This window comes from Canis lupus, chromosome 19 (assembly GCF_048164855.1).
Source record: "Canis lupus baileyi chromosome 19, mCanLup2.hap1, whole genome shotgun sequence".
NCBI classification, from domain to species: Eukaryota; Metazoa; Chordata; class Mammalia; order Carnivora; family Canidae; genus Canis; species Canis lupus.
This window is the reverse complement of record NC_132856.1, coordinates 34,008,088-34,020,185: the sequence shown is the minus strand read 5'-3', so window position 1 is coordinate 34,020,185 and position 12,098 is coordinate 34,008,088. Positions and strand designations below refer to the sequence as shown.

At 47.4% G+C, this 12,098-nt stretch overlaps 1 protein-coding gene across 7 annotated transcripts in view; it reads left to right on the top strand.

Annotated features, from left to right (window-relative positions):
- FLNB (filamin B) overlaps window positions 1–12,098 on the top strand; it is a 138,537-nt gene that overhangs the window by 114,200 nt on the left and 12,239 nt on the right. For 6 of the 7 annotated variants that reach the window (XM_072785700.1, XM_072785698.1, XM_072785697.1 and 3 more), the window contains 9 exons: window positions 2,191–2,319; window positions 3,187–3,360; window positions 4,260–4,418; window positions 4,665–4,868; window positions 5,897–6,049; window positions 6,156–6,278; window positions 8,322–8,588; window positions 9,593–9,730; window positions 10,963–11,078. In XM_072785700.1, the coding sequence (XP_072641801.1) occupies window positions 2,191–2,319; window positions 3,187–3,360; window positions 4,260–4,418; window positions 4,665–4,868; window positions 5,897–6,049; window positions 6,156–6,278; window positions 8,322–8,588; window positions 9,593–9,730; window positions 10,963–11,078 (1,463 nt within the window). The remainder of the gene's footprint in view (window positions 1–2,190; window positions 2,320–3,186; window positions 3,361–4,259; window positions 4,419–4,664; window positions 4,869–5,896; window positions 6,050–6,155; window positions 6,279–8,321; window positions 8,589–9,592; window positions 9,731–10,962; window positions 11,079–12,098) is intronic. The other variant, XM_072785699.1, reaches the window with a different exon arrangement.

Below are 12,098 nucleotides of genomic sequence, written 5' to 3'. Positions count from 1 at the left end.
AAAAAAAAAAATGTTCAAATAGTTCTCTGTTTTTTAATTTAATATTTTGAGTGAACAACATACCCACATAGTGTAAAAAATGATATGGGGAAAGGTTTCCTTCCTGTCTATATCACCCACCTGACCTCTCCTTGAACTTGACTGCTGTTAATTTTTTATGTTGGATTTCAGAATATTTTTAAGACCCTACAAACAAAGGGGAAATACAGAGTCTTAAGCCCTTTCCCATTTGTACATTAATAGTAGCATACTCTACACATCATTCTGAGGTTGTCCTTTGCAGTCTAATGGTGTATCCAGGTGGGCTTTGCATGTCCAAATGATAGAGCATGTTTGTGGTGTCCCGCTGTTTGGATGAACTGTGATATATTACCCCATTTCCCTGATTGGAGGACATTTAGGCTCTCCCCTACCTTTTGCTGCAGTGAACAGCCTTTATATCCATCATCTCACACTCATGAAGGTATAGCTGTGAGATTTAGTTCCCAGGGCAGGAATTGTAGGCCACAGGTAGAGACATCTGTCATTCCAATAGGTCTTGCCAAATTGCCTTTCAGTGGGGCACCCCCAGTTCATACAACCACCATCAGGAAAGACAAGCACCCGCTTTTCCACCAGTTTTGGATCTTTGCAAGACTGACATTTCAAAAAAAAAAAAAAAAAACAAACCAAAACTGTATCTTACTGTGGCTTTGTTTGTATTTCTCTTATGAATGAGATTATGCAACTTTCTATATGTTTAAGTACTATTTGATTTCTGTGAACTGAGCGCTTGTTTCCTTGGCCAGGTTTTTCTATTGGGTTATTACCCTTTGTTCATATCAGTTTCTGAGAGCAAATTAACTATTGGAGAGATTAGCTCTTTGTGATAAAAGTTGCAAATATTTCTCCCAGTTCAGTATTTGCTGTAGTTTATGCACTTCTGCGTGTATAATATTTGTTTAAAGTGAAAATACATTATCTGCTTTTATCTAAATATTGTAAAGATGCAGATACAGAGAAAGTAAAAAATGTCTTTCTCCTCTTTCCCTTTTACTTCCACTCCTTGGGTGTGTGTCTTTCCAGATGTTTCTCTCTGTGCCTGAAAAACATGAATATAATTTTGTTCTGTTTTTTCTTCAAAGAAATGAGATAATGCAATTAATGTTATATAGCAGCTTGTCTTTTTCTGTGGCACATTATGAATAATCTCTGAAGTTAATACAGATCTCCCTCATTGCGTTTTTTTTTTTTTTTTTTTTGAGAGAGAGAGAGAGAGAGAGAGCACAAGTAAGGGAGGAGGGGCAGAGGGAGAGGGAGAGAGAATCTCAAACAGGCTCCATGCTCAGTGTGGCGCTGGACGCAGGGTTTTGATCTCACCACTCTGGGATCATGACCTGAGCTGAAATCAAAAGTCGGACACTTAACTGAGCCACCCAGGTGCCCCCCCATCATTGTTTTTGTTTTTTTGGTTTTTTGGGTTTTTTTAAGATTTTACCTATTTATTCATGAGAGACACACAGAGGCAGAGACACAGGCAGAGGGAGGAGCAGGCCCCAGGCAGGGAGCCCAGTGTGGGACTTGATCTCAGATCCTGGGATCAGCCCTGAGCCAAAGGCAGACGCTCAACTGCTGAGCCACTCAGGCATCCCTCCATCATTGTTTTTAATGACCTGCGAGTAGACCATTGTTTACTTAACTGGCTCCCTATTGTTGGACACTGGAGTCTTTTTCTAATTTGGATCTGCATGCTATGGAAATAGAAGACCTTGCACAGGGCTGAGAGCAGGGTGGGGAGAAAGGACCACTGTGGGATAGATTACGAGGGGCCTCATAGAGCCTTACATTTTGAAAGGCACAGCAAATGGCCTTCACAAAAGACCTTTCCAGTTGTGTTCCCTCCAGTAGTGGGTCATGTCTCCACATGGTCAGATGTTTCCTCCTTATTGGTCAAGTGGAGCAGCACTGTCCTACCTGAGCCCCCTTCTATTCTGGAGCAACCCTTGGGATTGTTTTTCTTGTGCAGTACGAGTAGACCCCTTGGATATCGCAGCATGGTGAGCTCTACAGGAGTCTCCTTCTGATTTCTGCCCCTGCATAGGAGACACCACGCCTACCTGCTGTTAGGTGACTATTAAGACACTGGTTGTTCAAGGGATGCATTCCCCCGTCAGTGAGTCCCCCTCGATTTTGTGTTCTTTGCCAACACAGAAAGCCCACTCCAGTTCTACGTGAACTACCCGAACAGTGGGAGCGTTTCTGCATATGGTCCAGGCCTGGTATATGGAGTGGCCAACAAAACTGCCACCTTCACCATCGTCACTGAGGATGCAGGAGAAGGTACCGTGTGTTTTATGTGATTTTATGCTTCTGGCCTTAAGTTTGGAGAGTTAAGTAGATACAGTTCCAGAGCAGCTTTTAAAAATAAGACAGCTGAATGATAGCATTTGTCTTTTCTTTTCTCATAAATCTCTTAGGTAGAGCTGCTCTGTCTTTACCCAAAACAGAATTTTTGAAGTCCTTTGTATTCTGATGAAAATCAGATCAATGCTATGAAATATTTTATGAGACTTGCTTGAAATTCAAACATGTTTTTAGTAGATGATGCTTTTTCTTTTCTTTTTTTGCATATGTACGTATATCTAGAGGACTACATAAGCTACTGCCCATTCCAGATAAAGCTCTATACCTATGCCCATAGTTGTCCTGGAGACTTCTATATTTGTGATTCTTTTTTTTTTAAAGATTTTATTTTTAAGTAATCACACCTAATGCAGGCTCAAACTCACAACCCCAAGATCGATAGTTGCATGCTCCACTGACTAAACCAGCCAGGCACCCCTAAATTTGTGGTTCTTATGGGACTTTCATGATGGCAGTCAGTGCCCCACCAGCAGGGACAGTCTTTATGTGACCCTCCCATATGTGTGATTGATGTGCCATCCCTTTCATGTCCCATGTATCCCGAAGAATAGAGAAAAGTTCAGGGTCACTCCTAGTGAAGAATTCAGATGGTGGAAAGTCTTTCCACTGGGCAGGTTTACCATGTAAATTGCTTTGTTCTGACATGCTCCTTGCCTGAGCTTATGTGGCATGTAATAGTCTATTGTTCCTGGCATTGGGACCGCCCTAGATGAGGTGTTATCCCTGTTGAAACAAGAAAACACTCTCTCACTAAAGGCTCTCCCTTTTCCCTCCCGTCCCCAGGTGGCCTAGACTTGGCTATTGAGGGACCCTCAAAGGCCGAAATCAGCTGCATCGACAACAAAGATGGAACATGCACAGTGACCTATCTCCCCACCCTGCCAGGCGACTACAGCATTCTGGTCAAGTACAATGACAAGCACATCCCCGGCAGCCCCTTCACAGCCAAGATCACAGGTAGGGTTACCTGGCTTGTGGGGGGTGCTTCCTAGGGGAAGGTATGGCTCCCCCAACAGCCCCTCTCCCCATCAGACCAGTGGCAGCAGGCTCTGCATCTAAGTGTAGGTTTCATGCAGACTCCTTGGGGGAGTCTGTGGGGTGCAAAGTCAACTTTGGGCTGGCCTAATTCTTCCCTTAGCTGGTAATCCAAGGAAAAGGAAGCAACAACCATTCAGAGGGTACCTTTTTGTGTGCCAATCTGACTCCAGCAGCCAATAGTAGGCCCTCAGGTAGCGGCATTCAGATACCTTTTACAGGAGTACATGAACTCAAAGATGCCCTTCAGCATCACCACTAGATAGATTTCCTTGCTATTTATGGTTGGAAAACCTGACGGTGGGAGAGGTAGTGGCTTGGCCAAGTTCATGGGTAGGTATTCTGGGACTCCTATCCAGGTTATCTGATTCAAAGCCCACACTCCTAATGTCTCTGGTGCTTGCTGTGTTCATATTACACTGTCAATAGATTATATGGGAATTTGAAAGGCAAGGTTTTTGTCCTGGACTGTGAAGCAGTCAGCAGTCCCATGTGGAGCAGGAGGTGTATGCGCTTGAGGAACACCCCAGGTGATGGCAGGCAGGTGACAGGTGCCTCCCGCTGGCAAAGTCTCCTTTGAAAAGTGATCCGAGAGAAGACCCCAGTCTCCTGCCAGTTCCCAGTCTTCCCTTTAACCAGACAGAAATAGCCAGCACTCATTGTTAGTTAGTCCTGCTCATTGTCCCAGATGGGTTTTTTTTCTCTTAACTTTGAGTCATTCATCCTTATGTGCTCCTCTGTGACTGGCATGTGGTGTGAGGGCTCCTGGGAGCTGAGGAGACCACATGTAATAGGAGCTGCCCGGGGGGGATGTTTCCCAGACGATAGCAGACGGTGCTCTCAGGTCAAGCTAGGCTCTGCCGCCGACTTCCTGCTCGACATCAGCGAGACGGACCTGAGCACCCTGACAGCCAGCATCAAGGCACCATCCGGCCGCGACGAACCCTGTCTCCTCAAGAGGCTGCCCAACAACCACATCGGTGAGCCTGGGCTGCCTTCCTAGCCGGAGCTGGGTGGGAGATGGGCCTTCCTCCTGTCCTGAGGACCTGTAGCACCTCAGAGAGCCCGAGTTTCTCCATTGCAGTGTTGGCCCCCCAGCTTGGACACTCTGGGCTGCTGGAAAGTTTCCGTCCTTGGGTGTGTGTCTCCCTCCTGTTTCCTCTCCTTCATCCTGTCCCCCCTCCCCCCACCCCTCCTTACAAACCCCAATCTGTGCTCTGATGCAGGCATCTCCTTCATCCCCCGGGAGGTGGGTGAACACCTGGTCAGCATCAAGAAGAATGGCAACCACGTGGCCAACAGCCCCGTGTCCATCATGGTGGTCCAGTCTGAGATTGGCGATGCGCGCAGAGCCAAAGTCTATGGCCGTGGCCTCTCAGAGGGCAGGACTTTCGAGATGTCTGAGTTCATCGTGGACACCAGGGATGCAGGTCTGTGGGGGAAGGCTCACAGGAATGGTCTTCTTGTTGCTTGGGCTGCTTTGTCTTTTCATCCTACCACCTCCCGTTACTTTCTGAGCATCCTTCAAGCTGTAGGTCCTTGAACCTGCATTAGCATTTAGACCCCATGACCCTTAGTGAAGTAGGTATTATCTGCATTTCAAGATGAAGAAACTGAGGCTTACAGGAGTAAACAGCCTATCTGCTCCTGGCATTTGAATCCAGAGCCAAAACAAATCACAGATCTCTCTGTCATCATGTACGGTACACCACCGTCTGCAGCTTTCCAGGATCTCCTGGGCCTATCCCAAGCATAGGAGGTTGGGCCAGCTGGCCAAGGTCATGTCAGCTGAGTGGTGCTTTTGTGGAAATATGGAATCTCTCCCTGTTTCCTCTTTAAAATGGTTTGAATTGGATTGGGCCTCTTCAAGCTATGCCACATTGTTAGTATCTTCATCTTCTGCCTTCTTGAGTCATGGCCACAGTGGTGGCTTCCAGACAAAGTCTCAGTCCCAGGGCAGAGGGCTAGAAAATTTCTCATCTTGGTGGGCCGATGCTCCCTGTTGATTCTTTAGGTCATTAAACTTTTGAATTTTCTATCTTAATGATTCACTGGCTGGACATCTGAGGCATTTGGGGATAGTTTAAAAGTTCAAGTTCTCAGACCTGTAGCTGGTGATTAATACATGCCGTTCTTGGAGGCGTATGGCCAAGGTGTCTTCCTCAGTGGGTTCTGTAGGAGATAGGTGCTCCATGGGATGTTGATAGATATCTTTGAGAAAAGAATTCTGTGATCAAAGCCATACTTACCAGATTTTTTCACTACGGGATTTCTCAGAGCCTTTTAAACTGTTTCTCTGCCTGGGCCTCTTTAATAGGGGGCTGCCTATCGCTTCTGTCTTTGTGCCATCTGGAAATAGCAGTTTGAATTTCCAGAGCCAAACATCCTTTCTGCATGCATTGAGTTCCCCCTCTCCAGTGAGTTGCGGTCCCATCAGCCCCGGGCTACCATGTTGCAGGTTATGGTGGCATATCCTTGGCAGTGGAAGGCCCCAGCAAAGTGGACATCCAGACAGAGGACTTGGAAGATGGTACCTGCAAGGTCTCCTACTTCCCCACTGTGCCTGGGGTTTACATTGTCTCCACCAAGTTCGCTGATGAGCATGTACCTGGTGCGTCTGATCCCCTCCGCCCTCCCCATTTGATGCTTGGGTTTTCTATAAATGCTGTGCCCCTCAGCCTCTGGGCTGCTTATGAGGGCCTTCTCGGTTCTTGCAGGGAGCCCGTTTACTGTGAAGATCAGCGGGGAGGGAAGAGTCAAGGAGAGCATCACCCGCACCAGCCGGGCCCCATCTGTGGCCACTGTCGGGAGCATCTGTGACCTGAACCTGAAAATCCCAGGTGAGCCTGAGGAGCTTAGGGGTCAGGGCAGTGAGCACCACTGGAAACCAGGTCTGGGCATGACCTAGAACATACTAAGTGCTCTATGGGTAACTATTTTAAAGTAAGTAAGTAAGTAATTATTTATTTATATTTTTAGTACTCTTCTCACACAGCCCCATCCCAGAAAAACTACCTGCTACTTTTTTCCTCTTCCAAATGAAAATGGCTTTATTTTGTCACAAGGTGGGGAAGATAAGCTTTTAGATTTGAATTTACTATCTGTCAAATAGAGTCGTGTCAGTGAGAGAATGGCCCTGCTGATGCCTATTTGGAGGTATTTCAGAGATGTCAGCCCGATGGCATTGTTCCTTTTTTTTTATTTTTAAGATTTTATTTATTTATTTGAGAGAGCAACAGAGATAGAGATAGCGAGAGAGAGCACAGGCAGGAGAAGACGGAGCAGCAGGTTCCCCACTGAGCAGGGAGCCCAACCCTGGGATCATGACCTAAGCCAAAATCAAGTCAGATACCTACCTGACTGAGCCCCCCAGGTGCCCCTCCACATCATATCTTTAATGACTACCTGAGATTCTGGTCCATGTCCTGATGCACCGTGCTTCATCGCATAGTCTCCATCCACGTAAGCTCACTTCCATCCCTGGGCTCTGGCAGCTGGTGCTCTGTAACATTCACCGCCGTGTCTGCAGGCTGGCTTCATGTCGGATGGATGCTGCAGGCTGGGATGGCAGGGCTGACGTGGTTCAAATGCTCCCCCACCTTGGCAGACCACCCTCGTGATAAAGGATCAGTGCCCATTTCTCCATTTCCCCACCAGCACTGGGCACTAGGTTTCGTTCTCACTTTGACCAATATGATGGAAAAATACGGTGTCCCGTTTTCAGTTTCGTTTCTCAGGTCACTGGTGACAGACTTTTTTCCTTTGCTTTACATTCCTCCTTTTGCGAATTATCTGTTTGTTTCCTGAGGAACTAGCGGGTCAGTTACTCTTCCTCCGAAGTCTCTCTAGCTCTTGGCTCCTCTTTGTTCTGATCAGATCCTTGGTGCCAGCTCACTCTGGGTGAGACTCACTTTTCCCCTCGTTACCTAAATGAGCCTCTGTCAGTTAGAGTGGAGGACAGGCTCATCAGCTTCCGGATGTTCCTTTGGACCCAGGCCGTGTGGGGCGACCCTCTCCTCAACTCCCCTTCCTTTCTCTGTCCTCAGGGCTCAAAGTCACGGCTGCTCAGCCCAGGTCGTGTAGGGCTGGCGAGTGCAGCTTCATGTGGCTCTAGGTGATGGCATTACTTGGTCACCCAGCATGCAGTGTGCCTGTCTCCACCACGTCAGTGTGGGCATGGTCACTGGCATGGCATGAGCACCTCAGGTGCAGCAGACGTGGTCTGCTTCCCGCTGTCGGTGACCTGAGGCATCACTCTTCTGAAAGCATGGCCTCTGGTATTTGACTTGCTCAAAGCTTTGCTCACGCATGGTTTCCCTTTGCAGTTGTGACCAACATGTGTTCACTTTTTTCTCTAAATGCATTTTGTCTTGTTGCCTAAAAGAAATGCCAGGGCTTGTCGAAAGTACAGGGTGACGTTTCTTAAATTCTCTGCCCTTACCTACCTATGGAAAAGAGCTCCTATAAGCATGATAGATGGGCACATGTCACCTTTGGCTTAGAAACATCTGGGCTATTGTAGTTTTTATTTACCTGCTGTCACTCTCAGTGACAGGCTCTGGTTTGAAACTGCTGTGTGGAATTAGCTCCAGCCAGGAAGATGGTAAAAGTACTCGGTGGGGCAGAAAGTGTCACTGTCCCTAGAATGTTCTCTCCACTGGGTGGCTGGAGGGGCCCTGCTGTATCTATGGTGGCCACAGCCACCCAGTGTTTGGGGGAGACAGGAAGGTCTCCCCTGAATGGGAGGAAGCCTGAGCACCCCATACCCGCTGGGCTGCACCTGCCTTACCCTCTGCTGCTTGTCCTGCATGGCCTTCTCTGCCTTGGTCCCTCACCCTAACCCTGCTCTCTTTCCCCCCAAACTCTCCCCCCCCCCCTTTCAGAAATCGACAGCAGTGACATGTCGGCCCATGTCACCAGCCCTTCTGGCCGCGTGACCGAGGCAGAGATCGTGTCCATGGGGAAGAACTCTCACTGTGTCCGGTTTGTGCCCCAGGAGATGGGTGTTCACACGGTCAGCGTCAAGTACCGTGGCCAGCATGTCACCGGCAGCCCCTTCCAGTTCACTGTGGGGCCTCTGGGTGAGGGGGGTGCCCACAAGGTCCGCGCAGGAGGCCCCGGCCTGGAGAGAGGAGAAGCAGGGGTCCCAGGTGAGTGTTCAGGCAGGCGTTTTACTTGAGAAGAACACGAGGAGCCTGGTGGTGTGAGCACCCGGTGTTCTTCACCCTGTTCCAGAAACAGACTCTCTGGGTGGATGGTTCTGATGGTGGTATTAAGGGGCATCCTTTTCTTTTCTTTTCTTTTCTTTTCTTTTCTTTTCTTTTCTTTTCTTTTCTTTTCTTTTCTTTTCCTTTTCTTTTCCTTTTCTTTTCCTTTTCTTTTCCTTTTCTTTTCCTTTTCTTTTCCTTTTCTTTTCTTTTCTTTCTTTCTTTTCTTTCTTTCTATTTAAATTTAATTTAATGTTTTTTATAAATTTATTTTTTATTGGTGTTCAATTTGCCAACATATAGAATAACACCCAGTGCTCAGCCCATCAAGTGCCCCCCTCAGTGCCCATCACCCAGTCACCCCCACCTCCCACCCACCTCCCTTTCCACCACCCCTAGTTCGTTTCCCAGAGTTAGGAGTCTCTCATGTTCTGTCTCCCTTTCTGATATTTCCCACTCATTTTTTCTCCTTTCAAGGGGCATTCTTTAAAACAAGGCTTCTGTGGCTCCACATGTTTGGGAGTTGCTCACTTACCCAAAGCTAAACAAGTTTCTCACTGAGGGGCCCCTTGAAGCCTATAATGACTCTGTGAGCATCTAAGAGGGGAGCAGACTAATAAAGCTCCTCAGAGCATCCTGCAATGCTAACATTCGGTGGAACACACTAGAATTCTACAAAACCAATTGTAGGGTGGTTGCTGGTGGGGACAAAACAAAGCATTCTCATCTTTTTCTGCCTTGGTTGGATATATTCAGAGATGCCCGGTTTTGCATGAATTTCATGTTCTCATGGCTGATGCTTCCAAAACACTGATGATGCCTTCCCCTGGGGCTCTGCTTGGAGTTAAAGAGAGAAAAGGGAGCAACCATAACCCAGCATTGTGGGTGTGAGCAAGAAGAGAGCCTGTCCCAGGCTCAGTCACAAACCAGGTGTTTCTTTGCTTCAGCCGAATTCAGCATCTGGACCCGGGAGGCAGGCGCTGGCGGCTTGTCCATTGCTGTCGAGGGCCCCAGTAAGGCCGAGATTACGTTCGATGACCATAAAAATGGATCATGTGGAGTGTCTTACATTGCCCAGGAGCCTGGTATGTAACCACAGGCCAACTGAGGACATGTTCCTTGTTGGGGGTGCTTAGGTTATAAGGAACAGAACCCTGGCAAGCTAGCTAGCTCTTGTAGAAAAGGAGTTTATCTGTAGGGGTGCATGGGAGTGCCTCCTAGAACTGCCACGGTAGGAAATCCAGTCAGGCCTCCAGGGGGCAGGAAGTCCTATTCTTTGGTCCTTCTCTCTTGGCCTCTCTGCTTCATGCTTTCATTCAGCCATGGTGTTCTTGCCACTAACCAGCCTTTCTGCCCATCCTTGGCCACTGGTTGTTGTGGCTGCTCTAGAAGAGTGGCCTCAGCATCTGTGCTCGCTCAAGCAGCAGCTCCTGACCTTCTGTGAGCCATGGACCCTTTTTGTCAGGATAATGTTTTGAAACATATATAATGCATTGGAGTATAAAGGAAATCAGTTATAATTAAATGTAGTTATCAAAATCTTCAGGGGAATGTGTAGCATAGTAACATATACACGTCTCCCTTAACATAAGAAGTCATAGCATTTGGTGATGGTCTGTTAACTACCTGTATTTCAAAATAGTGGCGAGTGTAAATCATGTGTCAAGGCATATCTAAAACTGTAAAGTGACATGAAAATATCTGTGATCTTTGTTGGTGACAAAGTTACAAGGACTTCTAATGTGTACTTCTAGTGTTTCTTGTTGGCATTTCTAAAGAAAGGAAATGCTAAATTTCAACCTGAGGTTAGTGAAAGTGAGGATGTAATATTTTTTTCCAATTCAGCTTTCCTGGGTCTCCCGAATTCTGTACACAGGCCCTTGGGGAGGCCCTGTGGACCCAGATTAAGAATCTTGGCCTTTGGGCAGCCCGGGTGGCTCATCGGTTTAGCACTGCCTTCAGTCCAGGACATGATCCTGGAGACCCAGAATCGAGTCCCACATCGGGCTCTCTGCATGGAGCCTGCTTCTCCCTCTACCTGTGTCTCTGTCTCTGTCTCTCTCTCTCTCTCTCTGTCTCTTGTGAATAAATAAATAAAATCTTAAAAAAAAAAAAAAAGAATCTTGGCCCTTGCCCAACTAAGGGAATCATATTGGCTCAACCTAGACTAAGTGACCTACCCTCAACCAACTGGCCTTTGCCACTGGGGAGGCAGGGTCTCTTGGAAGGCATTTCAGTCCTAGGAAAGAAGCAAGAGGCCGCTCTGGAACCACCTTCCCAGAATATCTGAAATGATGGGACTTTCCTGCCTCCACAGGTAACTACGAGGTGTCTATCAAGTTCAACGATGAGCACATCCCCGAAAGTCCTTACCTGGTACCCGTCATCGCGCCCTCTGACGACGCCCGCCGCCTCACTGTTATGAGCCTTCAGGTGAGACGCAAGGAAACATCCATCTCCTTGGCCACAGGCCAACCAGTGAGACCCTGGACTCTTGAGGCCGCTTCAATCCTCCCTGCAGTGCCAAGGGCCCTATCCCAGTGTGACCACAGATGCTGCTAACTGTAGAGGAGCTTTCCCATGGCAGAGTCAAACACCACCCCCCCACACACACACCCCCGCCCCACGTTTAGGACAGGAGACACTTGAGGCAAGTGAAAACAGAGCCACAGTCAACAAAACACCTTAACGTTTGAGAACAAGGTTGTCTTTTAAATATTTATTCAAAAGGAACAAAGGAGGCCTGTTAATAATTGGTTAAGGGATAAGGAGGGCTTTCAAACAGAATGAACACAAGACCAACAGTCTGGTTACATTTTGCCTGCTATTGCAGGGTTTCTTTTCCTCAAGCTCCTTGACGATTAATTTTGTGATGAGGACTTATTTAATAAGTGTGCAAGGCATTATGTAAGAACTTTATCAGTATTGCCTCATTAAATCCTTGCAAGAGGCTAGTGGGTAGGTTTCTCCTGACTTCATTTTAAAGATGGAAAAGCTGAGATACAGAGAGGTTATGGCTACCAGAAACCAGCTAATATGAGGCAGAGTGAGGGTCTCTATGGCCCCAGAACCCATGGTCTTAACTGTGGCCTCCTTAATCCCCACCCTGGCACTGTGGCAAGTGGTCACATCCCAACCTGTTGGGATGCCAGGAAATGCCACTTTTCTCCTAGCATAAATCAACTTTTGAGTTCAAGGTTACATTAGAGCTTACAGCCGAACTAAGAACCACTAGGGATACCTTTGGATCTCTGCTCAGGACACTGAAAAGTAATTAGGTGTCTGAATCCTTTGCAGCCTAACACCAGAATCCCCAAATCTGATTTCTGATTAATGGAATTTCTCAGTAGCCTTCAGCTGCCCCCCAGTTCTTGAAAATACTGGATATAAACCCAATCCTGTATCTCAGGTTGGTCATCTCCTTGGCTCTAATTCCATGCCCTTGGTTTACAC